A 25,047-nucleotide genomic window follows, 5' to 3' on the forward strand; every position below is an offset into this window, starting at 1 on the left:
TACACGTACACAAGCAATAATACAAGCAAGCCAAGCCAGGGGCTGAGTGAAGAATCGGTCCTGTCAGGGGAGGAGGAGGCAGGAGACGGGAGTGAGAGGAGGTGTAGAGAAAAGATAGAAAGATTAGGGATACATGACGGAAGTCTAATCGAAACGAGGAAAGGTGGGAAGGAGTGATGAGGGAGTCGATGAGACGCAATGAATGAATGCGGAGAGGGAGAGCACGGGGAGACTGGCAGACACGATGATGAACAGAGTGACAGGAAGAGTAAGTGAGGGGGAGAAAGGAGGAGGATCGACAGATGAACCGAGGGGAGGAGAGGTAAACAGAGAGGAGCAGTAGACATCTGCAGCCCCACGAGCGACACAAGACGACGCTCTACCTTGAATTAAGAGAGACGGAAAGTGTGTGTGTGAGTAGTGAGTATGTGCCTGTAATAGCTAAAGGAAAGTGAAAGAGTGAAAAGTGAGGGACGAGGGAAAGACGGTCCATGTATGTACAAATACAACGTGTCCTCCTTGTATTAAAAAAGCTCATGTGACAGATGTAGCTGAGGAGGAAAGAGGGAAACTGAATGTAGAGAGGAGATAAAATAAGCTGTTTTAAGACTAGCTGAACTAAATGTTGTTGATTCTTGTCACACTGTGCAATATTCATTTAGACCCCCCCCCCCCCCAAGCAATTGAATATCAGGGCAAAAAATCCAATCTTCATCAAGCAGTTTTTTTTTTTTTCCAACTAAACATTTTTTCTTTTAAATCTCAACTATCCAATCTTGTATATAAAAGTGTGCCATCAGGAGACATGGATATTACAGCTGAGTGTCATCCGCATAGCTGTGGAAATTGATACCATGCCTCCTGATGACATTTCCTAGTGGGAGATAGATGTATAGATTAAAAAAGTATGGGGCCTAAAATTGAGCCTTGGTAAAAATTCCCTGGACACTTACTTTATTTTGTTTGTATTTTTGTTGTTGTTTTTTTCTCTGCCTGACTGACTCTCTGGTCATGCACAAATGGCGAATACACATCTTGAAGCTCAAAACTGCTCTGAAACGAACAGTTTAATATTAGGAAATATGTCAACTCACTTAGGAGAGCAGATTCTCATGTTTCTGTAATAACAATAAAAGTACAGCTGGTTAGCTCGACACAGTGAGGAGCAAAAATCTATCCAGTTTCCATGGCACAGTCCAAGGTTAATAGAATCCTAATGTTGAAAAATTACAATTGGGAGTTTACAGGAGATTATAGGTTATGGGGAGCTGGAGAATGTTACTTCCTGGAGTCAGTTGAAAGGGACTGAGAGTGATTCTGAGGATGAGCAAGAACACTTAAAGTGGTGTAAAATATTAAACAAATATTATAGCAGGCAAAATCTCTACAGGAAAATTGACTGTAATACATTATTAAAATTGAACCGAGGCTGGACCCAATTGCCATGTTGCTTAACCAAAAGGGCCCTTTAAGCCAAATAATGAATAGCTTAAGACGTAGCAGTGACGAGTTATTACATTTACCTTCGGAGAAAGGGTTTCTCATCTCCGACGTCAAACTATTCATGTGATGTTACAAAGCTGTGGGCTGTGCAAGGGCATCACTATATCAGGAACATGATGAGGAGAAAAAAAACCACTGACAGGTGTGCATCAGCCACAGAGGCACAGTAAATAATACATGTTGCATGACATATATGTATGACATCTGAATCTGCCCAGAAGCTCACTGTCCACATGTATCAATTCAACCTGGTTGCGATTTTAAAGATTTTTTTTTTCAGCGTTCCTCTTCCTCAGTGAACAGGACTTGTATTTCACCACAGTCTTACATTTTAACAAGAGCTCACTGGTGGGAAAAGTATGGAGCATAGGGCTACTTACAACTAAACATTTAGTCAATTATATATAACAACCCTTTATTTAGAAATACAGAAATTACTAAATGCTTCACAAAATGCACCCACCTAGTCCATTCTGCATATCTTTTGCGATCCCGTACACTGAAAACACACATACTGTATAGTAGATCTTGACCTCAGCTTGACTTACTGTCCACAACAGTTACCTCACAGTTGAAGAAATGGCCTCAGTAAGTAGATTTCCTTCAATAATGTCGAAACATTTTTTGCCAGAGAAGAGATCATTTTTACCGTCTGTGAAATCTATAACACATTCTGCTGGCTGCACATCACTGTGTGCCTCGGCCTTTTGTACTTTTTAAGTAGGAGTGGAAAACATCGACTGTCACTGATCATGCATTTCACTATGATCTTCTAAATCCATGACAGCTGGAAGATCAAGGATGTACAGATGCTACGACCTCAAACTTTCTCCACGCACTAATCTATTCAGCATTAATGCTGAGGGAAAACTCGATAGACTCTGGATATTTTTATACTACATTATCCTGAGCACAGGTCAATATATAATTGTAAATCAAGTCCATGGATTTAGGGAGATTTGGAGAAAATGCACTGGGTGCTCAGCAGGCAAAGTAATGATTATACTCAGCTGCAAACTGCAATGAATATTGAGCTATAATAAAAGAAATTAAGGCTTAAGAATATTGTATAAAAGAATTTCAGGCCAACTATTGTTGAGCTTAGGAAAGTGGGCAATTGCTTAAATGTAAATAACGTTTATACAAATGTTAAATATTATTATTTATTTTTTTAAAATCTGATGTAATTGGAGTTACTGATCAGGTTCTGATCAGGATCGGATCTAACTCGTAAATCGGATATTTGAATTAAATGTGGTCATTTCAATTTAGGCATTCCTCAAACTGCTTTGGGGAGAATTTTAGCCTCAAAGATTTATACCTTCTGAGAGCCAAGAGACAGACTCATCACATGCTTAAAGGGGTCATATTATACCCTATTTCTACAAGTTAACCTCACTCCCTGGTGTCCTAATGAACATGTCTGTGACATGCTTTGGTCAAAATACCATAAGAATGAAGCACCACAGTTCAATCACCCTGCCAAAACAGCCCTGTTCAAAACGCTCTGTTTAGTAGTATCTCGTTAGGTCCACCTTAAAAAAAAGTGAAACGAAACTTAAGGGAAATTAAGAATCCGGTTAGAGATGCAGTCTAAACAAGGCCAAAAACGTGAACAGAAGTATCTACTGTACATATGACAAGCACACTCCTTCCTTATTGACAAGCCAATGGGGTGAGAGGACACAGCCATTGTCAAGCCGGCAGGATACAGGACAGCGCATATCAGTACCCAAAGAAACATTAAGCCAACATTGGCTTGTGCAGTGAAGCCTGCTGGGTCTTAATTGAATTGATAGAGAGCGTGCGGAGAAGGTAGGGGGAGGTCGGGTGAGAGGAATTGATGAGGAAAATGGAGTGGAGGATAGAAAATTAGGGAGGGAGTTATCCAAGAGTGGAAAATAGAGAGAAATACATTAAAAAGAGAAAGAGGGAGGAGGGGGTAGAGTAATGGGTAATCCAGGGGAGCATTACTGCAATGATACAGAGGAAGAAAAGAAAGATGTCCACGTGGTTGATGTAAAACAGCGCAGAGTAACAAAGTAAAGTGAGAAAACAGTTGGGAGAATGCTAATGAAAGACCAAAAATAATTACAGAGAGAGAATGAAAATTATCAAAGAAGGATTAATGTATTAACTAAGCTGCGATGTGATGGTAAATAAAGGATGAAAAAAAAATTATATATATAAAAAAAAAGAAAAAAGCAAACAAAAAGTGAAATTACACTGAGAATAAAGTTGTTGATTGCAGATTTAGCAACACTCAAAAATGACAATAATTAATGTGTCCTTCAGAAAATAAAACTGCTTCACTGCACTTTTTTACCCAAATGAATATCAAGTACAAAAACACGGATAAGACCAACAACTGGAAAAAGCTGCAAAAATGAACTCTATAACTGTTGTCGGGGTAAGACAATGGTCTGATAAGCCATTATTGCTTGGATTGTTTTGTTTAGGAAATGCAAAAACACAATTTCCCTTGCACTCACAGAGAGCATTGAAGGTCAAATAGACCGATATTTACAGACGGAACCTAATCGGGGATTGTTTGATTCAGTCAAGCAAAGAAAGAGGAGCAGTTTGGCATGAAGCAACCAGACTGAAAGGAAAAAGTGCAGATAACTTCTCACACTCTTTGACATTAAGAACAATGAAAGTTAAATGAATTGAAGCATCTTCACAGTAAGAAATGCTTTATCTCACTGTTAGACAGACTTTTCTCAACAGGAACCTGAAGTTCTGCTGCTGGTCTACTGCTGCCTCGTGTGGTCAGTTTGCACTAAGGTAAATCTGAACAGAGGATTTCAAACATCGAAGTTACAAAATAACCAGGGCTGTCAAAAGATTAAAATTTTTAATCAGATTAATCACAGGGTAGCTGTGGATTAATCACGATTAATCACGATTAATTACCATTCATAAATATGCCAAAAAAAAAATCGAATTTTCTCTTTATATTGTTGTAGGAACGGAGAGATAAATAAAGTATGTGAAAATATAAATGTAAAGAACAATAAAATACTGTAAATAACTTGTAAAAACCTATACAAACTTAGTAAAAAATAAACATTACATTGTAAAGAACCCACATTATCAGACAATATAAATAAATAGAAAAAATAAAATGCTGTAAATAACTTTAAAAAAAAAAAACTTTTTAAAAAACTTCACTTTGCACTGTAAATAACTCACATTATAAACAAAATATAAAGTATAGGAGTTAAATAGTTTTCTTGGGGGAACTAAACCCACAGCAGGAGAAGCACTACTTCTACTAGTTAGCGTTAGCTAGCATTCTGACGCTAACGTTAGCTGCTGTCTTTGTCCCCGTTAGTTAGACAATGACTGTTAATGTTATGATTATATCATTATCTGCGCCAGCAGCGCCACTTACAAGTGTGTGTCTTTCTTTCTTTTTTCTTCATCCTCTCTTTTTTTCTTGCTCTTCTAACTTCCTGATTGATAACTCCTCTTCATTTTCCTTCAGCTTCATTTACAACTTGCAGAACGATAACTTCACACAGGTTAACGTGAGGTGACGTGGGGCCCCGTTAGGGAGGTTTCCGACTGAGATGTCATTGCAAATCAACCCTTGTTGTTTAAGGGGGACGGGGATGCAGCTGGTCACTGATGCATTTAGGCTCCGAGTGTCGGGAGCCTCCCATCTGCTCGGGGCCCCAAGTAGTTGCCTGCCTTGCCTGTTCATAAACTGCACGTCTACCCATAGCGCGATGAAAGTGAGAACGTGCGTTAATGCGTTAAAAAAATTAGCGCGTTAATTCCACAAATTAATCATCCTGCATTAACGCGTTAATTTTGACAGCCCTAAAAATAACTAGTGCCGTCAGTTTAACGCGTCGTTAACGCAAACTCATTTTAACGGCGTCAATTCTTTTAGGCACGAGATTAACGTTCTTTTTGGCCGAGCAAACTGTATAGTTTTATAGTAACGACTAGTATCGTTAAAACAACTACAACACCACACCGGATATAGCTAGACCAGAAAGAGTTGTAGGCTAACGTTATGTTTTGAGTGGATAGCGAGCACTGTGCGTTTCTCCGTCTTCAAGCGGGCTCTCCGTATCTAAGGAGACCTACGAAGACAGCTGGCTTCGGATTAGCTCACTACGGTAAAAACACGGGACTTGAAGAACGGCTCTTTATTCACAGCACTGCGGGATGATACACAGCCTCTCTTATTATTGTGCGACTCTCAAAATAAGAGGAATAACTCAAAATATGAAGGGTGACAGAGATATTCACCTGCAGCTAGCTAATGTAAACACGTGGAACACTACTTCCTGCTTAACCGACGCACCTCTCTGACGTCACACATTTTGAACAAATATTGCTTAATATTCAGTTTTAATGATTTCGTTGTTATATGGTTGCTGGACTTTTTTTTTTGCTTACTTTAAATCAAACAGCCTTTAATATATTCATATCTGACGAGTTCTGATTTTCCGGCATGAGTCGAAGCATCAGAAAATCTCACAACTGCACAGCTGCACCCGTGATAATGACGGGGAATTCGTCAGTTGTTTTATCACGTCTCACCTTAATGAGATCCCCTAGTAGTTTGTTGGCTTCGGTGTAGGCCTTCTTCACCTCCTTGAATTTATGCCCCAGTCCCATACTGTGAGCCTGCAATCAACCACAGTCAGACAAGTGACAGTATAAATAAGCAGAGCAAAAATAGTCTTTTTCAAATTCATCTCCGTTTCAGGAAAATGCACAGTTTTCCAGGCAATTTAGAAACAGCCAGTGATTTAAGGTTTATAATTTGTGTCGTGACACCCACAGCTCTTATATTTATAGTGAAAATGCGAAACCAAGGCCAGATGTGCCAGTATATCATCCACCGTGAACTGCAATTTGTTACCTATAGTGCTTTGTTTAATATTCATTCGTATTTAAGTCACGATCAAGCTCTGGGATGTGTTTACTTCCCAAATGATGTAGATTCAGTCACGATGAAAAAAATCTGAGACTGGAAACAGTCTAAATCATGTTGACTTGCACTTAATGAGCTGTACGACATTAAACAAGTTAGTCCTGCATCTTCAATATAAAAATACTGTACTTAATCAAAAGTAAGTCAAACATATTTCTCCATCAGTACATTACAGAATATTTCAAAACACAGACTTTCAATGATTTCATGGACCTGCAGGAACACAGCAAATATAAAAAGGTTAGTATACCTGGAAGTGAAGGTTGGTGTACTGTCCTCCTGGTATCTCGTTCTCATAGACGTCGGCGTTTCCAGATTTCATGGTGGCGGTGCAGTCAAATGGAGCATAAAGGCCTCTGGTTACTTCCCAGTATTCACTGTAGTCGAACACCTTCTCCAGAGCGATACCTGTGAGAGACAAGAGCAAAAAACGAAAATGAGATCAAAGGTGACCTTCCTGTCTTTTAGTTGATGGGTTACGTCTTATCTTTTGTTAAAAATGTTAAAATGTATGTTATATGAAACAACAACAATATTTAACCTTTGCAATGTTAATACCTTCAATAAAGTAGAAAACACAGTCACCAATATAGCAATTTAATGCTAAATTTGCTATTCATCTCGTTGGAAATGAAATGTAGGCAGAAGCAGTGCATTTTTATAATAATTTTCTATGATGTACTACACAAAAACTGCCAATTCATACTTAAAACAGCAGTACGTAACTTTTGGTAGTTTTTCCTGTGGTGATATTATTATTCTGCCTCTGTTCGTTTCTTTGTGATCAGAACATTATTTGTATGCTTTGTCCTTTTATCTGAAAACCAGTTCTGTGAAGTAAGTGTTCTGATATGGTATGATAATATACAGATTATTTAGATGATATATATTTTTTTAAAGAATAAGAACAAGTCCCATCCATTCAATGGGTATTGTTGTGTCTCAAAACCCAGCAAACTATGTCTGCCATTTTTTTTTAAAATGAAAGAAAAGCCAGGTATAATATACCTGGCTTTTCTCAAAAAAAGGAAGAAAAATGTCAAGACAGACAAGACATTTACACTGTATTTTACTCTGACAGCAGCTCACTTTTGGACAACTCTTTAAAATTACATTAAGATGAGAAATCTTTGGAAGTGTATATATTTTGAAGGGCAGAAAAGCTTGAACAAGCCCCAGCAACAGTGCTGGTAAAATGCAATATTTGCCTGTGGGGGCTTGCATTCACATCTTGCTTTTGACACTTCAGAGGTGCCGATTAAATCCCTGTGATATTTCGTGGGCATAAAAAAAAAAAAATCTTTCTCATATTCATGTCATGCCTACTACAGCCAATGGAAACGGATTAACCTGAGACACAGAAATCTGCTTTAAAGGCATGACAAAAAAAACTATGTTAGACTGAGTGCCTGGTCAATGGTGATAAAAAGTATGTGTTAATGAGACAAACCAAGCTTCTTCTTTTTTTTTTTTTTTTACAACCAAAACTACTAAGTGACAAGCCTGAAATGTCTCTGCTTTAAAGAGAGCAAGTGTTTATGTGCTTTCTGCCATGATCTTGGCAGGGAAATAGAACTTCTGTGAAATAAATGTGGAATTATTGTGGATGACGTAGCTCTTCAAATTCAGATGGCTGCCAAGCTAGTCAGTATTTAGTTATTTAAGCTTCTGTTGAGAAATTCCATTTAGAAAAAAATAAGGGCAACAAAAAATATTCAAAACACTGCATGAATGCACATCCAAGAGCTAAACATTTGACACAACAATCTCTTTGATATTTAACACATCACATGAGCATGTTCAATCACATCTTGCATGATTCCTCAGAATCATTGAAGATGTTTCTTGCCAAATTCTGTACATCTACAAATGGGCAGATGGCCTGTAATGCTGCGATGATCTTCTTCACTTAGCGGTACAGTTGGGAGTTTGGCAAATTGGAATTTGAACAATGTCTAGTTGCCTCCCCTTCTTTTCGTCACGTTGGATTAGGGGAGATGAAGAGTATCTGGGGAGGCTGCCGTTTCCACAGCAACCCATACCAACCAATGGTATGGAGAACACGGTTAAGCAAGCGCAAATCCGCGCTCGGACATGGTGGTGTTGTGTGATAGTGTACACAGCACCACCTAGCTGCCTGGCATGCATAACCAATCGAATTCCGCACACTCTTGCGTCACCGTATGTACGCAGATTTCCTACCGAAAACGCTTGTGTCTTCTGTTCAGACTGTCATCATGTAAGATGAGATTTCATTGATCCAAGCTGGGAAAATTCACTTGTTACACCACATAAACATCACAGGTACACTCTTAGAAATAAGGTTCTACCTGGAACCATTTGCTTCTGAAAAACACTTTCCCCGAAGTTTTTCAAGGGTTATTGGTAACACTAATGGTTCCAGAAAGAACCATTTTGATCCAGAGAACTCTTTAAAACCCCTTTCCTGAATAAAGGGTTTTAAAAGGGTTCTTGGTGGAACCCTCCAAAAAGGTTTCTCCTATGAGGACAAGCCGAAGAACCTTATATGGTTCTACTTAGCACTTTTATTTCTGACCCTGGATTTCCACTAGAGGCGGAACAGCCGTGTTACGGCAGCGACGCGGAGCCTTGGGAGCCAGCGGTATTCATGGAAGATCGCGCGATAATCTCGAACGGACGCGAGTTCGCGAGATCCAGCGATAGACTGTGTATAAAGGAAACAACAACAACACAGCTTCTTTTCATTCTCCGACATGGAAGAACTGTTGATCTGGTGTCATAAATGTTTTTTTTTTGTGATTTTATGTTTCTCCACTTCAACAATCAGTCTCTCGTCGTACAGTATGACTCTCCGAGACGCTCTGATTAATTGACTGTTTACCTGGCAGCACCGGTCACGACGTAATGTTGATGTGAAGTTGTCACTATATCACCTGCGTATTGTGTTTTATTTTGAAATTGGGGCGGAAATGTTTTTTTTTTGTGTCGCTTTTCCTGTCTGGTGCGATCTGGTCTGTTGGAATTTACGAGGTTCAGGAGCGGCAACGGCAAAAATAGAACTGCTACCTATTGATAGCGCTGCGGCGCGGCGAGCTGCTTCTGGGACGATGCTGAGACGCTCCGCAGCACGTCTGGTGGAAATGCTCTCATTGATTAGAATAGAAGCGATTTGCAACGGCTACCGCGCCACTGCCGTTCCGCGTCCAGTGGAAATCCAGGGTAAGAGTGTAGTCAGGTGACAAACATTGAAAAAGAAGGAATAGAATTACCAATAAAGATAAGGCATAAGTATGTGTGTAAAATTAAAGTAAAAGTAACGTAAGCAGCCCATTACAGTATGTATACTAAGAATAGGCAATATTATAGATGAAAAAAGAAGCTGCTCGTAATATCTGTTTCAACATGATTAGCTCTGACTGTCGTGAATCTTGTTAACCGGTTACTGTATCTTGTTTCTACAAGGGAGAAAACTCAAGTCGTGTTTAGCACAGAACCCCAGCCAGGTTTGACATATTATCCAGCCGTTACCTGCTGCCCCTCCAACTGTAGCTCATTTAGAAGAGACGACCATAATGTATCTGCTAAAAGTGAAAGGAGATACCTGGTGTTGGAGACAAAACGCTATGGGGATTGGTACATTTCCACATGGCCATCTGCTGCCAAATGTATAAAAACCTTATTAAGAGGTTACTGGATACTGTTTCCTGTTTGTTGTTGTGCATGTGTATTAATCTTGCAGGCACATAAGCTTTTTAAATCCATCCATAGATCAGTGATTTAAATGGCTACTTGTCAGTGATAAAGTACATCAATACAGAACTCATTATGGGATGCAGACTCACTAACGTGGAAAATGTGCAAACAGACAGATGCGTAACACATATTTACATCAAATTGTGTACCTTCTCTAGACCGAAACACATATAAACACATTCACACACACACACAGATTGTGCTTGATGAGATGATGAGGGCTAAGTAAGAAGCAGAGATGAAGACAGATGAGATACTCGGGGAGAAAAAGAGGGGGAACTCAAATTCAGACAGATGAAGAAAGGCAGAAACGAGGAAGGTAAACAAGAAGCTAAGTGTTCTCGTTTTAGAAGCTGCGTCAACAACACACAAACAGGTAGGCCTGTCAAGTGTAGGTAAGGCGAGCAATATGACGATATTAGATCATGAAACGTGGAGTTGGTCCCAAAAAAGAACTCCACCTTCGTTGAATGGATCTGGGATGGCTTTTCCCTAAATGACGAGGCACAAACGACAGTTGCTTGCAAAGTTTGCACTGACAAGGTTCGCTTGTTGGATGCGACAAACCTTTTCAACCACATAAAGACACAGCGTCCTAAACTATATATATGCTGAGAGTGAAACAGCGAGGGGCGCAGCCACATCACAGGTAAATTTAGACCAAAACAAACCACTTGAACAACAGGCATTTGATTAAAAGCAGTCTATATGAGAAGTGGTGGAACGAAGTAAGTAAAGCAGTTACCTTTTACCTTGCAAAAGTCTCAGCAACTAAGTAACTCACATACTTGTCAAACATATTTTACTTTTGGCTTCTCCCTCTCTAGGGGTCGCCACAGCGGGCGATTCACATATTTGATTTGGCAGAGATTTTTACACCGGATGCCCTTCCTGAAGCAAACCTCCTGCTTGTATCTGGGCTTGGGATCAGCACTGGGAGAACACATTGGCTGTGGTCAATTTAAGTGGTCCAATTTACAGTGAGCAATGGCAATTAGCTACCTTGCTCAGGGGTACCCAAGCCTTTAACCTGGGAGGGACTGGAACCCTCAGGTTATAAGCTGACCATCTGTTCAGAAATGCTCTTTGGCCTACATGCGCTGCAATATTTTCTTTTTCTTTTAGGGCTATGTTTTTACACAGGGACATAGTTTGATTACGCTGTTCAGTTCAGTTGTCTCTGTCGATTCTTCATGGTGTGTTTGATGCGCTCTCCATCATTGAAATTCATGGTTATTACACAGTAAAAGGCATGAATTTGCTGCACCAAAAGTGTCACATCATTCAAGCGCAAGCGTGTTTGTGAATATGCATGTTTTTTCTTTTCTTTTTTTTTTGTTAACAAAACGCATGGATGTTTGCATAGAGTGGCTGACTGAATAAATAAGCTGACAGCTCAGACAAATGCATTAACCAGTGAAGCCCTGCATTTTTCATCAGGACGGGGGGGGATTTAAAGAAAATGAAACAGGCATATTAACTGCTGTTTATCATTTTATTACTCAGCGAGAAGGAGGGATGAAAGGATGAACAGACAATGTGGAAGAAGTCAAAATGGCACAGAGAGGGACAGAGAGAGGCAGCACAGGCACATTACTGACTGCTAAGAGAGGGAGAGGGAGAGAGGAAAGCAGTAAAAAAAGACTAAGGTCATAAAACGTAGGGAAGTGTCCAAGGCAGCTTCATTACAAAAGAAGTGAGATGGGCAAACGGAGGTGGAGGGAGAGCAGAGAGAGAGAGAGAGATGAAAAGAGGAGACAAGCACAAGGTGACGGATATAAAAGAATCCAAGTGAGGAGGAGTTTGTCTGCATGTGTATGCATAATGCGGATAACCAGGGTCACATTAGGATAGAATATGGGGAAGTGTGTGTGTGTGTGTGTAATCCTGCATCAGACTCAAGTGAAACAAATTGAAATTCCACAGACAAACTGTCAGAGTTGAAAACCTCCCAATCTTGAGAGATGACCTTGTCCCCCTCTCCCTCATCCCCCCCCCAGTGTATTTTACATTCACAAACTTCTATTCTATGTCTAAGGGAAGGGAGTTTGTCACACACCGGCAGTCTGATGCCGTGATTTCTCCGCTTTCCTACACGGCCCTGAACAGTATTTGCTCTAAAATGGATGAACCTGTTGCATCTAAAGCGGAAACAGCAGCAGCAGCAGCAGCAGTAACAGGTTTCATCTGTGCAACAGATTCCCCCATGTGTGATTGTGATGCTTGTGCTGTCTGATGACGTGAGAAACACGGTTATATTCAGTTGTGTGTTACTTCTTTCTATGAAAGATTCTTCGTATAAGGATTGCAGAAGATTGTTCAATGCATAGATATTATAATTGTGACATGAGACAAGACATGGTCTTAGATTTTGGATGTCATCATATCGTGTTATGATACTTTTTCCTGTTTTTGAAGGCTGTTGAATTGATTATGCGCAAAATGTTATACATTAAATATTAAATATTGATTAAAATGGATGGAATCAAAAAAATTATACCTAAAAAAAGAGATAACTTTAGGCTTAATATAACTTTTATATAAATGTATAAAAATATAAATTTTAACCCTAATTATTTGTGTTATAGCGGAATTTTACCATATTTCATTGTTTCTAAAACATGCAAGTATCCTTCATTTAACATTAAAAAGCCAAATAAATAAAGCAGGTATTATCTGAAATGAAACTTAACAACTGTATTTTAAGATCATAAACAGTGTATATTTGAGTGTATTTACAGCAGAAACATCCCAAAAGAAAACTTTTCATGAGAAACAACCTGTCTGCTGCTTTATATCCCCATATGTCCCATATATGGGGATATAGCCTAAAAATATCCAAACATTAGAAATATTTTTTGATTCATATTGCGATATATACATATATATGTCAATATTGAATCATATAATATGATTGTTTCCAATCTTGCCCAGCCCTAACGTAGGGTTACTTGAGGTCTTGATGTAAAATTATCTTAATTAATTTTCCCCAACAGCAACTACCTCTGAATTAAACTACCAAACAGTAACGACCTGCTTTTTATATCCATAGTAGCCTGCACTACAGCAGGGGGCAGAATTCACACTGTGCAGTGTGAACATTGTTAACATAATTAACTGTGGTTTTGTGCTTCTGAGAAATGCAAATAAGCTTCCAGATCAAGTTAGAAGAGCTGAGTCAGTTTTCCCCGGTAGCATTGCTCTGCATAGAAGCAGCAAACTTCACATGGGTTTTTACTTCTTTTAGCCTGTTTTCTGTTCCTTCAGTTTCATCCGCTGCTGTACAAGTGGCTGCTTTGATATATTTTTCCCACTCTCCACCCTTCACTGTGGGTGGCAGAGGTCACACAGAGTTATCAGAGGAGGGAGGACGGGAGGGGCTTTAGCTTTTTCAAAGCCCATGAAAATAACATAACAATAGCAGAATACAGTGGGAAAATCCATCCTTCCACTTAATGTTAAATTCCCTGAGAAGATGGAATAAACAGTGGAGGTCCAGAGAGAGAGAGAGAAACGCAGGCTTTTGATTTATACAACAATCGGAATGAAGGGTACAAGACGAGAACATTTCTGTACCTGTAGGCACACACGGAGAACGTTCCCTCGCTTATAACAATATTCAGCTTAGAAATACCAGAAAGTTGACTATCAGAGAGGCTACAAAGTGAATCTGAAACAAGGAAAACACTGGTAGCTTTGTCACCCTCAGGGGTACATAAGCAGCACACATTCAAAAACACACTGTTCCTGAGAACAAGTAGTGTTTTATGTGCATGTTTGCAAGAAGACGGTCAAAACGTAAACGATTGAGTCGACAATTATTGTTACTTTTAGTTTCTTAACAGAATTCACAATACCACAGCACTGTGAATAGAGTTGGAAAATAATGAATTTCATTTTTTCATGTCACTGTAATTAAGTAGGTTTTTTGTGCATACAGTCCATCACTTTATGCAAGGGTAACAGGTTAAGTGTTTAATATTCATATTGTCTTGGTAACAGCATCAGGAAAGACCTGATTAAATGCCGCAGGGAGACGACGTTACTGAGCTTCTTCACTCCCAACACTGACACACCTGGGTAAAGTCACTTCATATGTGTGTTTCATATTCACACTGTCTCTAACGTGCAACGGGTTACCGGCTACTTAAAGGGGACAGCAAAATCAAATTTTTAATCATTCAAATCCTTATATTTGGGACTCTGGAGGTCCTGTCAGTCGGCAAAGTGTGAAAAAAGATGACTCACTCATGTTTTTGTGGTCCTCCTCAGTCTAAATACAGGAGATAAAACACGCAATGTTGACTTCCGCACTCATTGGGACGTCACAATGTGCTATATTCCTGGAATTGCTGGCGAGGGCAACGGTATCTGAAAATCAGAAGTCTGCAAAATGTTCTATTCTTGGCTCCACAGTGCAGCACAGAGTTCTACACAAACTTCCAGTCTCAGAGGATTTATCTGTCCAGTGGATACATGTTATATATGACAGCAATGTGCCTGCTAGAGCCTGCAAATGATCACTTTTCCAAATGCTAACTCCTGTTAGCTCCCAGTAGCCTCTGTGGCTGATGTCATTTCCTGTCCCTCAAGTTTCATTTTATTTTTTTTTAAGGTGGACCTAAAGATATACTACTAAACAGAGTGTTCTGAACAGGGCTGTTTTGGCAGGGTGATTGAACTGCTGTGATGCTTCATCCTTATGGTATTTTGAGCATGAGCAAGCATGTCACAGACGTGTTCATTAGGACACTTGGAGAAATAGGGTATAATATGAGTCCTTTAAATATGCAACATGTACCGCTGCTACTAATTCTGTTGCTGTTGTGACTTTGGGTTCACCAATAACCAATAACCTCACCATTAGGACACCAGGGAACTAAGTTAACTTGAAGACATAGGATACAATATGACTCCTTTAAATGTTGCTGTATATTCCATGTCAATGCCTGTCATTCTGTTGCAGTGCAATTATTTAGTTTTTGATCAAACATTCCCTGTTTACATGACGACACAAACCGATCACAGCTAATTATTGCCTTTCAGATTAAAGTGCAGCTGATTCGCATAATTATGCACGCAACAATAACCTCTGCCCCACTTCTGGAACCTTATCGCACACCAAGAAAATATCTTGCGATCCATCACCGCCTGGGAGAAGCCTCTACATGTTCCAGGGAAACTCCTCAAAGCAGAACGTCATGTCTGTACTGGAGTACTAGTAGATCAGAATCAGAATCAGAATCAGAATACTTTATTAATCCCCGTGGGGAAATTGTTTTTGTTCCAGGTGCTCTGTGCAAAGTAAGAAGAAGAAATACAGCATGCGGAAACAAGAGCTAGATATACAGATGTAAATAAAATAAATAAAATATGTAAATAAAATAAAATAAAATAAAATAAAATAAAATAAAATAAAATAAAATAAAATAAAATAAAATAAGATAAAATAAAATAAAATAAGACAGTGAAAATAGACAGTAAGCTAAATGAAATAAAATAAACAATACAATAAACAATGTAGACAATCTGGAAATATATACAATATACAGAGAATGTATGTATAAACAAATGAAAGAAGTTAGATGAGAAAGGGTAATTATAGTTTGTCTGTTGTTTGTTTGTTTGTATATTTATTTATACAGAGTCTGATCATCAGAGGGAGGAGTTGTAAAGATTTATGGCCACAGGCAGAAATGACTTCCTGTGGCGCTCTGTGGTGCATTGAGGAGCAATCAGTCTCTGGCTGAAGGTGCTCCTCTGTTTGACCAGAGCGTTGTGGAGAGGGTGAGAGTCATGCTGTAGTATTGCCCTCACCTTTGACAGCATCCTTCTGTCTGACACTGCTGTCAAAGTGTCCAGCTCCATCCCCACAACGTCACTGGCCTTCCTGAGCAGCTTATTGAGTCTGTTGGCATCTGCTACTTTCAGTCTGCTGCCCCAGCACACAACAGCAAACAGAACAGCACTGGCCACCACAGACTCATAGAACATCCTCAGCATTGTCCGGCAGATGTTAAAGGAGCGGAGCCTCCTCAGAAAATAGAGGCGGCTCTGTCCCTTCTTGTAAAGGACTTCAGTGTTCTTAGTCCAGTCCAGTTTATTGTCAATGAACACTCCCAGGTATTTATAGTGTTCAACAGTGTCCACATTATGCCCCTGGATGGAAAGTGGGGTCACTGGTGTCCTGTTCCTCCTCAGATCCACCACCAGCTCTTTGGTTTTAGTTGTGTTGAGCTGCAGGTGGTTCAGCTCACACCATGAGACAAAGTTGTCCACCACAGCCCTGTACTCAGCCTCTTCACCCTTAGTGATACATCCAACCACAGCAGAGTCATCAGAAAACTTCTGAAGGTGACAAGACTCTGTCATGTAGCTGAAGTCCGTGGTGTAAAGGGTGAAGAGGAAAGGAGAGAGGACAGTCCCTTGTGGGGCCCCAGTGTTGCTGACCAATACATCTGACACACAGTGCCGCAAGCGCACGTACTGTGGTCTGCCAGTGAGGTAGTCAACAATCCAGGACACAAGGGGAGGGTCCACCAGCATCGTCGTCAGCTTGTCACCCAGTAGGGCAGGCCTGATGGTATTGAAAGCACTGGAGAAGTCAAAGAATGTGACCCTCACAGTGCTCCCCGGCCTGTCCAGGTGGGCGTAGGCACGATTCAGCAGGTAGATGAGGGCATCCTCAACTCCTATCCGGGGCTGATAGGCGAACTGGAGGGGATCCAGATGCGACCTGACCATAGGCCTGAGCTGCTCCAGCACGAGTCTCTCCAGAGTCTTCATGATATGTGACGTCAGTGCCACCGGTCGGTAGTCAGAGAAAGCAGTGGGCTGCTGCGTCTTTGGCACAGGAACGAGGCAGGACGTCTTCCATATCACAGGGACCTTCTGGAGACTCAGACTCATGTTGAAGACATGGTGAAGCACTCCACAGAGCTGTTCAGCGCAGGCTTTGAGAACACGTGGACTGACACCGTCAGGGCCTGCAGCCTTACCAGCGGGGAGTTTGCTCAGCTGTCTTCTTACATGAAGTGGTGTAAACAGTGGGCAGGCAGCATGGGAGCCAGAAGAGGTGTGAGAAGTGGGGGGTGGGTGTGAGGGGCTCAAAAAGTTAGATGAGGTGCTATCAGCAGGAGGAGGAGGAGGAGGGGGGGAGGTCATAAGTGTTGGTGGCTGCAGACAGTCAACAGGAGAAGCAGCAGGGGCTGGGGCAGCAGTGTCAAACCTGTTGAAGAATAGATTTAACTCATTGGCCATAGCCAAGCTGCCATCAGCTCCACTGCCAGCGGGTCTGAAACCAGTGATGGTCCTCATACCACTCCAGACCTCCCTTGTGTTGTTCAGCTGGAGTTTCCTCTCCAGCTTCCTTCTGTAACTGTCCTTAGCCACTTTGATCTTATCATTCAGGTCCCTCTGAATGTCTCTCAGCTCCTCCCTGTTCCCACCTCTGAAAGCCCTCTTCTTCTGATTAAGTATGGCTTTGATGTCTTTTGTTACCCAGGGCTTGTTGTTTGGGTAACAGTGCACAGTCCTTGCTGGGACAATGTTGTCCACACAGAAATTGATATAGCCTGTAATGCACTCAGTAAGCCCATCTATGTCCTCTCCATGTGGCTCACAGAGTACATTCCAATCAGTCACCTCGAAACAGCCCTGCAGTGCCTCATAGCAGTCCTCTGACCATGTCCTCACTGTCTTTGTGGTCACAGGCAGCCTCTTCACTAGAGGCACATAGCAGGGGGTGAGAAACACCAAGTTGTGATCTGATCTTCCCAGCGGGGGGAGAGACGTGGAGGTGTATGCGTCCTTTACATTAGCATACAGCAGGTCCAGTGTCTTCTCCTCTCTGGTTTTACAGGTCACATACTGGGTGAATTTCGGGAGTGTTTTTTTAATGGAAACATGGTTGAAGTCACCCGAGATTATTATGAGAGCACTCGGGTGCGCAGTCTGTAGTCCAGCGACTGTAGTGTGGATGACGTCACATGCCGACGTCGGGTTAGCGGACGGGGGAATATACGCAGCAACTACAATGGCATGTGAGAATTCACGGGGTAGATAGTAATGATGTACTGTACAAGCATAAATATTCTTATAATCTGCTGATAATTTATAGATGTATTTTGACTCATCTCCCTGTTTTGCATCCTCAAAGAACTGTACTATCACTAAGTTGTAATTGTTGCTCTTTCTGACCATAATTAGTGATGCACTTTGTGATTTATTCATTAGCTAATTGACACACACGGAGTCATTTTTCAGACAGAGAAAATAATTATTGTTAAGACATAACAGTGATGCTCCATGTTTTATGTACAACTATAGCACATTCAAATTCAGACCTTTATCCGCAGCCTTATTCTGAAACGTTTATTTATTATTATTCTGAAACCTTTATTTAAGTCTAGCTACACTCAACACTCTGTAACGACAAAGCCAAAACAGGATTGTACCAACGCCTATTGGAATGTGTCCCAGTATGCCAGCTGGTAATACCTGGCATGTAGGTGGTACATGAGAGTATGCTGAAGAGCAGAGTGAATCTCAGACTATACAGTCTGTGATCTAATATACACTGATGCTGGCATTATTTTCATTTTTTTTGATTTTTCTATTTTGCTGCTGGCGTATTTCATTTTTTTCCTGCTGGCATTATTTTATTTTTTTAATGTTTGTTTTGCTGCTGGCCTTATTAAGGAGATTAGACACCCTCACTGAGTCTGATCTCTCTTGAGAACATAATGCATTACATTAATGCTCACACCTCTTGCAAATCTTTTCTGCAATGCAACTGCTAAGTATTCATTTGTATGTTATTGTATTGTATTTTATATATTAAGCTTTACTTTTTTTTTTTTTGCTAATTCTTGCAAACAGTTTTTTCATACGTCATTCTGCCTTAAGCTGTATTGATCCCAAGTCCTTTTAATCTTTATTCTCATTTGTGAACAGATTAATTGCCAGGGGTACAAAAGAAAATTGAATGGTTGAATAGATGTGTCACTGATTTTCTTTTTTTATTTCCTTGTATTTGAATTACTTTTTTTTTTTTTCCTATTCTGAATTCATCTCCGCTTTCCCTTTTCCCCTCTCCTATTGTTGATGTGTCCTTTCCTATGTTTATTGAAAGGTTCTTCTCCCACGCAACTGAATGAAACTGAATAGAAGGTGTGGAAACCATAACTGATGATGACCCTGAAGAAGAAGGCCATGAATTACTGGGGTCCAAGTGGTGAAGTTGTGTAGGCAAGAGACTGATTCTCCAAGTTTACCCTGCTGCTTTGCTATTTGCAGACATATATATGCTCCCACAAACTTACAATAGAGTTATGAGGGGGCCAGGTAGGCCAAAGGTAATGACACCAGGGTTGATTGAGACCAGTTTATATATACACTACTGTTCAAAAGTTTTGGGTCACTTAAAAATTTCCTTATTTTTGATGGAAAATCCCTTTTTTCCAATGAATATAACATTAAATGAATCAGAAATACACTCTATACATTGTTAATGTGGTAAACGACTATTCTAGCTGCAAAGGTCTGGTTTTTAATGGAATATGTACATTTCCAGCAACCATCTCTCCAGTGTTCTAATGGTACATTGTGTTTGCTAAACTCGTTAGAAGGCAATTGGATGATTAGAAAACCCTTGAGCAATGATGTTAGCACAGCTGAAAACAGTTTTGCTGGTTCTTTGACGAAAGGGCAAAATTATTATTTTGAATAAAAATCATTATTTTTTATCTTGTCAATGTCTTGACTATATGTTCTATTCATTTTGCAACTGTTTGATGAATAAAAGTGTGACTTTTAATGATAAACACATATTTTTTTGTATAGGTGACCCCAAACTTTTGAACGGTAGTGTAGTTCTAAGCAGGTTTAATGATAATGACTCTAAGTGAAAAGAACAATCAAATTATCACCAGCTAACAGCTGCCATAGACTGCTATGACAGATGATTAAAGGCAATAATATAACAATAACAATAATACAAACAGGCAGAACAATGGTGGCAGACACAGCATCAACATTTGGTCCTAATAACTGGTGTCCAGCTATTACAGCATTAACTGATCAGGTTCTGCAAAAAACTATGTAACAACATATTATCAGGTTTCATTTTTGGTTTGTTTTTTTAATGAAATTATTAGGACATTATTATTACATTAAGTGGAAATGATTACATTATCAGGTTCAACGGGCATTTTGAATTTGTATAAATCATACAGTGTTCATTGGATTGTTATTTGTTGTTGTTGTTTTTGCAGGAGCCAAGCATTTTTGACTGAAGACACTTTTTCACCCAGGCAATGAATCCTTCACATATTGGAATAAACACAGCACACCTGACGTTTTTAAAGAGCATCTGTGTGATCAACACAAAGACCCAGCAGCTCTTCCACTCAACTGTCCTCATCCTCTGAAATATTTATTCTGTTTATTTTTTGTTGTTGCTGTGTTTGTTCTGCATCAAATACTAAAGTGAATTCCTTATATACCAGCACATACTTGGTAATTTAACTGATTCTGATATGTGGCACAATGTTGAATAATTCACAACAACAGAGGGTTGGGGTTAGATTTAAGACATGGAAAATACATTTAAACATTTGTAGTATGGGGGGCGATAGAGTAACAAAAACAGGAATGTGTGTTTATGATCAAAATGACTCACTAAAAACAATGACAAACACAATCAGTGGTGTTTCACTGCTCACTTACCCGTGTCAAGCTCTGTCCCCTTTGTGCAGGCAACAATGGCTCCCATGCTGGGCTGTGAAGTCATACCCGCCATCGAGTCCACCTACAGAGAGACAATCAATATTAATGTTGTTTGAATAAAAGCCCTAATCATTGTGAAATGACATTACACCTTAATGGATTGATTCTACATAAAGTGCCATGTACTTTTTCTTTTAGTAACCGATTTATCATGTGAGGAGTTGTTTTTTTGTCGTGTTTGGACCCATATTTTTTTCAGTCAATAAAAGAATCAACTTGTAAACTAATTATTTATCTACTTATGTATTCAATAGTGTCTGTTATTGTCTGTAATTTTGTACCTAAGAGTTGTTTGGTGGCAAATAAGTGGATCAGTGAAGTTTCTCTAATCTAATCTCGTTACTAGTCTGCAAATCGGTGAGAATATTTAAAAAGATATTCCTAAACAAACATGTAGGTCATGTAAGTTAATCATCATCATCATCATCATTTCAGTCAGTTGAGTCTCAGCTGCCGTGCAACCACGGGTTGCCATTTATGTCTGAGCTACAATGGCGGAGAAAACGAAACCTAAAAGACCTCGGTATTTTGAATTTGAGTTTAGTAAACGTTGCAAAAACTTAACTAACAATAACCTGTGTGTGAAGTGGGAAAACACAGCTGCCGGTGCGTTTTATTCATTTTATTTTTATTAAATAAAAGAAGATGTTAGTGATGTTCACAAGATCTATTTATTGAAATATTCAGTCCATATTAAAATAACTAAAAACTGGACTTATGTCCATTTATGTCCATCCAATTTCACTTGTATATTAAGATTATCCTGAAAAATTCCAACACTTATTTCAACTTTGATTTGTCCATTTTATTTGGTGTTCTGTCATTCTGCTGTTCCTCCAGGTGGATCATGTCAACATATGATCGTAAGTATGATCATGTTGACAATTATTGTCATAGTAAACATCAAATCATAGATTAGTTTAAAATGATCTATTAGTAGTGAGTATGTGTAAATGTGTGTGAGGATGATCAAAACAGTCGAGAACATTATATGTATTATATGTAATGTAATATGTATGTCAACTCATTAAATGAGTTATTATTAAAGGGATACTTCACCGATTTGAATGTGGCTTTGTATTACTAGAATAGCAGTAGTATTTTTTAGAAAATGTGCTTCCCTCCCTCAGTTTTTTACTGAGTTGTAAAAAAATCTGTTTTCCATTTTCAAAATTTGCCCTACTGTGATGCAAAACGCGTCATTTGACTCACAGTAGGGCACATTTGGATAAGGGAAAACTGATTTTTCCCAGGGAGGGAAGCACATTTTCTAAAAAAAATAGAAGTATCCCATTAAGTCAAGAGAAAAAAATTCTCTTGAACTAATATTGGAGTCAAAATAGACTATCAAAAAACAACATTACATCACAAGTGCATTCCAGCATCATGTTTTTTATTACTCCACATGTCTGAGGAATCTTGACTGGTTGAATTTTAATTCACGTTATTACTTTATTATTATTTTATTATTTTATTGCTTTCTTTTTTATTTATTTATTTATTCGGTTTGTCTGATCCACGGTGGACAGTCAGTTGTTTGTTCCACTCAGTGGTACGAGGAACTGTGGCACAAAACTGCAAATAGCAGCCAACAGTTTTAATGAAACTGCCTGTGCTGGCACCATGCGTCAGTGAACACAGCGAGGGAAATGTTATTGGCTTCAACCATTCGTTTTTCTGTCTTTGTTTCAGTGACATTTCATGATGCAAAGTGCAGGAGTTGGGATGAAATTCATATTTGGTTGATGCTTTTTATGCCTCACACTGTATGCTGAACATAATATATTAATTTGAACATTAAGGTTTTATGATTTACCTTTCCGAATGGTGTTAATTATGTTTCAGAGCACAATAACAACAAAAGCACAACGTTTAAAGCCACCTTCACCCAATAATAATGGTAAATATCTGAATTTATATAATGTTTTTCTAGTGTTGATGACCTCTCAAAGCACCCACTCACACACATACATATTCAGCCATCATAACGCAAGGAATTGTTAATACTCACGGCCACATCGACTACATCAGCTCCAGCCTGAGCACAGGCCAGCATGGCGGCGACACCAGCTCCAGCTGTGTCGTGTGAATGCACATGGATGGGCACATCTGGGAAACGGTCTCTCAGAGCGCCGATCAAAAGCTTGCTCGATTCTGGCTTCAGCAGCCCGGCCATATCCTGGGGACACAGGAGAAGAGAAAGAACTGAAGGAAACACAAGATATTTGGTATCAAATAAGTTCAATAACAAAGGGACTACAATCTTGATGTGTTATAAGAGTCGTTCCCCAATTACAATATTGAATATAGAGTAATGGACCAAGTGGCACAAGATTAATTTAAACTACTTGTCTTTTGCCTCATTAGAGGGAAAATGTGCACACAGCACTGGGGTGAAGAAGGATGCTCATAAAAACTATAGAGCACGTCACAAATATAATTAGATAATTTAATGGAGCAAACACTGAAATCCTGAAAGTCACCAGGACTGGGAAAGAAGGTTAAAAGAAGGGTATGGATTACCTCCATGAATAAATGACTACTAAATCCAAATAAACACAGATTATTGAAAATTAAAGTCAATTTAAAACGGCTTTTAGGAACTTACTTTTGTATGTACTCATCTACCACGATTCTAAAGAGAGAACGTTAATCTGATTCAAAAACCATTCCTTTTGTCACACTATTGTAGATTTTATAAAGCAAAGATTAACTAACAAAACACAAGAAGGTTTCACATTCTTGCAAGGGTGATTATAATCTTTAAATCTTGACTAATATTAACAGACGTTTGCAGGCAGAGCGGCGATGTTTAGCTGTGCTCCCTTTGAAGAGCCTTGTATTCCCTCAAGTTATAGTGCATGCTCATTTTCTTTTTTTTTTTTAAACTTCACCTCATTAACTGTGGAAGCTTTCTGTGAAATTGACACCACTGCGTGTTGTGGTTCAAACTGCGGTAGAGCTAGAGTTTATCTCTCCACGTCGGAAAATATTTTTTCATGCCTGAATAAAGGAATTAATTAAACCGTGTGCCGTATCAGTCTATTTGTTTAGATTAGCAGCTGAAGAACACAAATGATTTCAACAGCAGCAAACCAAAAAAAAAAAAAAAAACTCATCTGTGTTCAACAGTTAACTTCAGTGTCATAATACATGAGGGTGTTTTCTGACATGACACATTGGTGAGGTTATTGGTTATTGGTAAACCCAACGTCACAACACCAACAGAATTAGTAGCAGCGGTACATGTTGCAGATTTAAAGGGGTCATATTATACCCCATTTCTCCAAGTTAAACTAGTTCCCTGGTGTCCTAATGAACATGTCTGTGACATGCTTTGGTCAAAATACCATAAGGATGAAGCACCACAGCAGTTCAATCACCCTGCCAAAACAGCCCTGTTCAGAACGCTCTAATAGTATCTCTTAAAAAGAAATAGAAAAAAAGAAAAGTAAAATGAAACTTAAGGGACAGGAAATGACATCAGCCTCAGAGGCTACTGGGAGCTAACAGCAGTTAGCATTTGGAAAAGATCATTTGCAGGCTCTAGCAGGCACATTGCCGTCATATATAACATGTATCCACTGGACAGATAAATCCTCCGAGGCTGGAAGTTTGTGTAGAACTCTGTGAACTCTGTGCTGCACTGTGGAGCCAAGAATATAACTTTTTCGCGGACTTCTGGTTTTCGGATACCGTTGCCCTCACCAGCACTCTCGCATGTTTTACGGACAAAGCGGAACACCACGAGACAACAATTCCAGGAATTTAGCACATTCTGATGTTCCAATGAGCGCAGAAGTCAACATCACGTGTTTTATCTCCTGTACTTAGACTGAGGAGGACCACAAAAACATGAGTGAGTCATCTTTTTTCCACACAGAAAAAACAGGACATCCAGAGTCCCAAATATAAGGATTTAAATGAGTAAAAAGTTGATTTTGCATAATATGGGATCTTTAAAAAGATTTAACACAGATTGAGAGTTGAATTTACCCACACACAGCAGCGTGCTAACATTACTATTAGTTTACAAATAAAACAAGTTTGTCAGAATTTTCCAA

The 25,047-nt window shown here is 39.4% G+C and overlaps 1 protein-coding gene across 1 annotated transcript in view; it reads right to left on the minus strand.

The window, feature by feature from the left end:
• The window catches only part of LOC310944836 (pyruvate carboxylase, mitochondrial-like), a 314,316-nt gene that overhangs the window by 34,563 nt on the left and 254,706 nt on the right, over positions 1–25,047 (minus strand). The window contains exons 18-21 of the mRNA XM_083910674.1: positions 22,995–23,162; positions 20,924–21,005; positions 6,711–6,868; positions 6,064–6,150 (exon numbers count right to left, since the gene is read on the minus strand). Of these exons, the coding sequence (XP_083766800.1) occupies positions 6,064–6,150; positions 6,711–6,868; positions 20,924–21,005; positions 22,995–23,162 (495 nt within the window). The remainder of the gene's footprint in view (positions 1–6,063; positions 6,151–6,710; positions 6,869–20,923; positions 21,006–22,994; positions 23,163–25,047) is intronic.

This window comes from Microchirus variegatus, assembly GCF_963457635.1.
Source record: "Microchirus variegatus genome assembly, chromosome: 2".
Lineage (NCBI taxonomy): Eukaryota > Metazoa > Chordata > Actinopteri > Pleuronectiformes > Soleidae > Microchirus > Microchirus variegatus.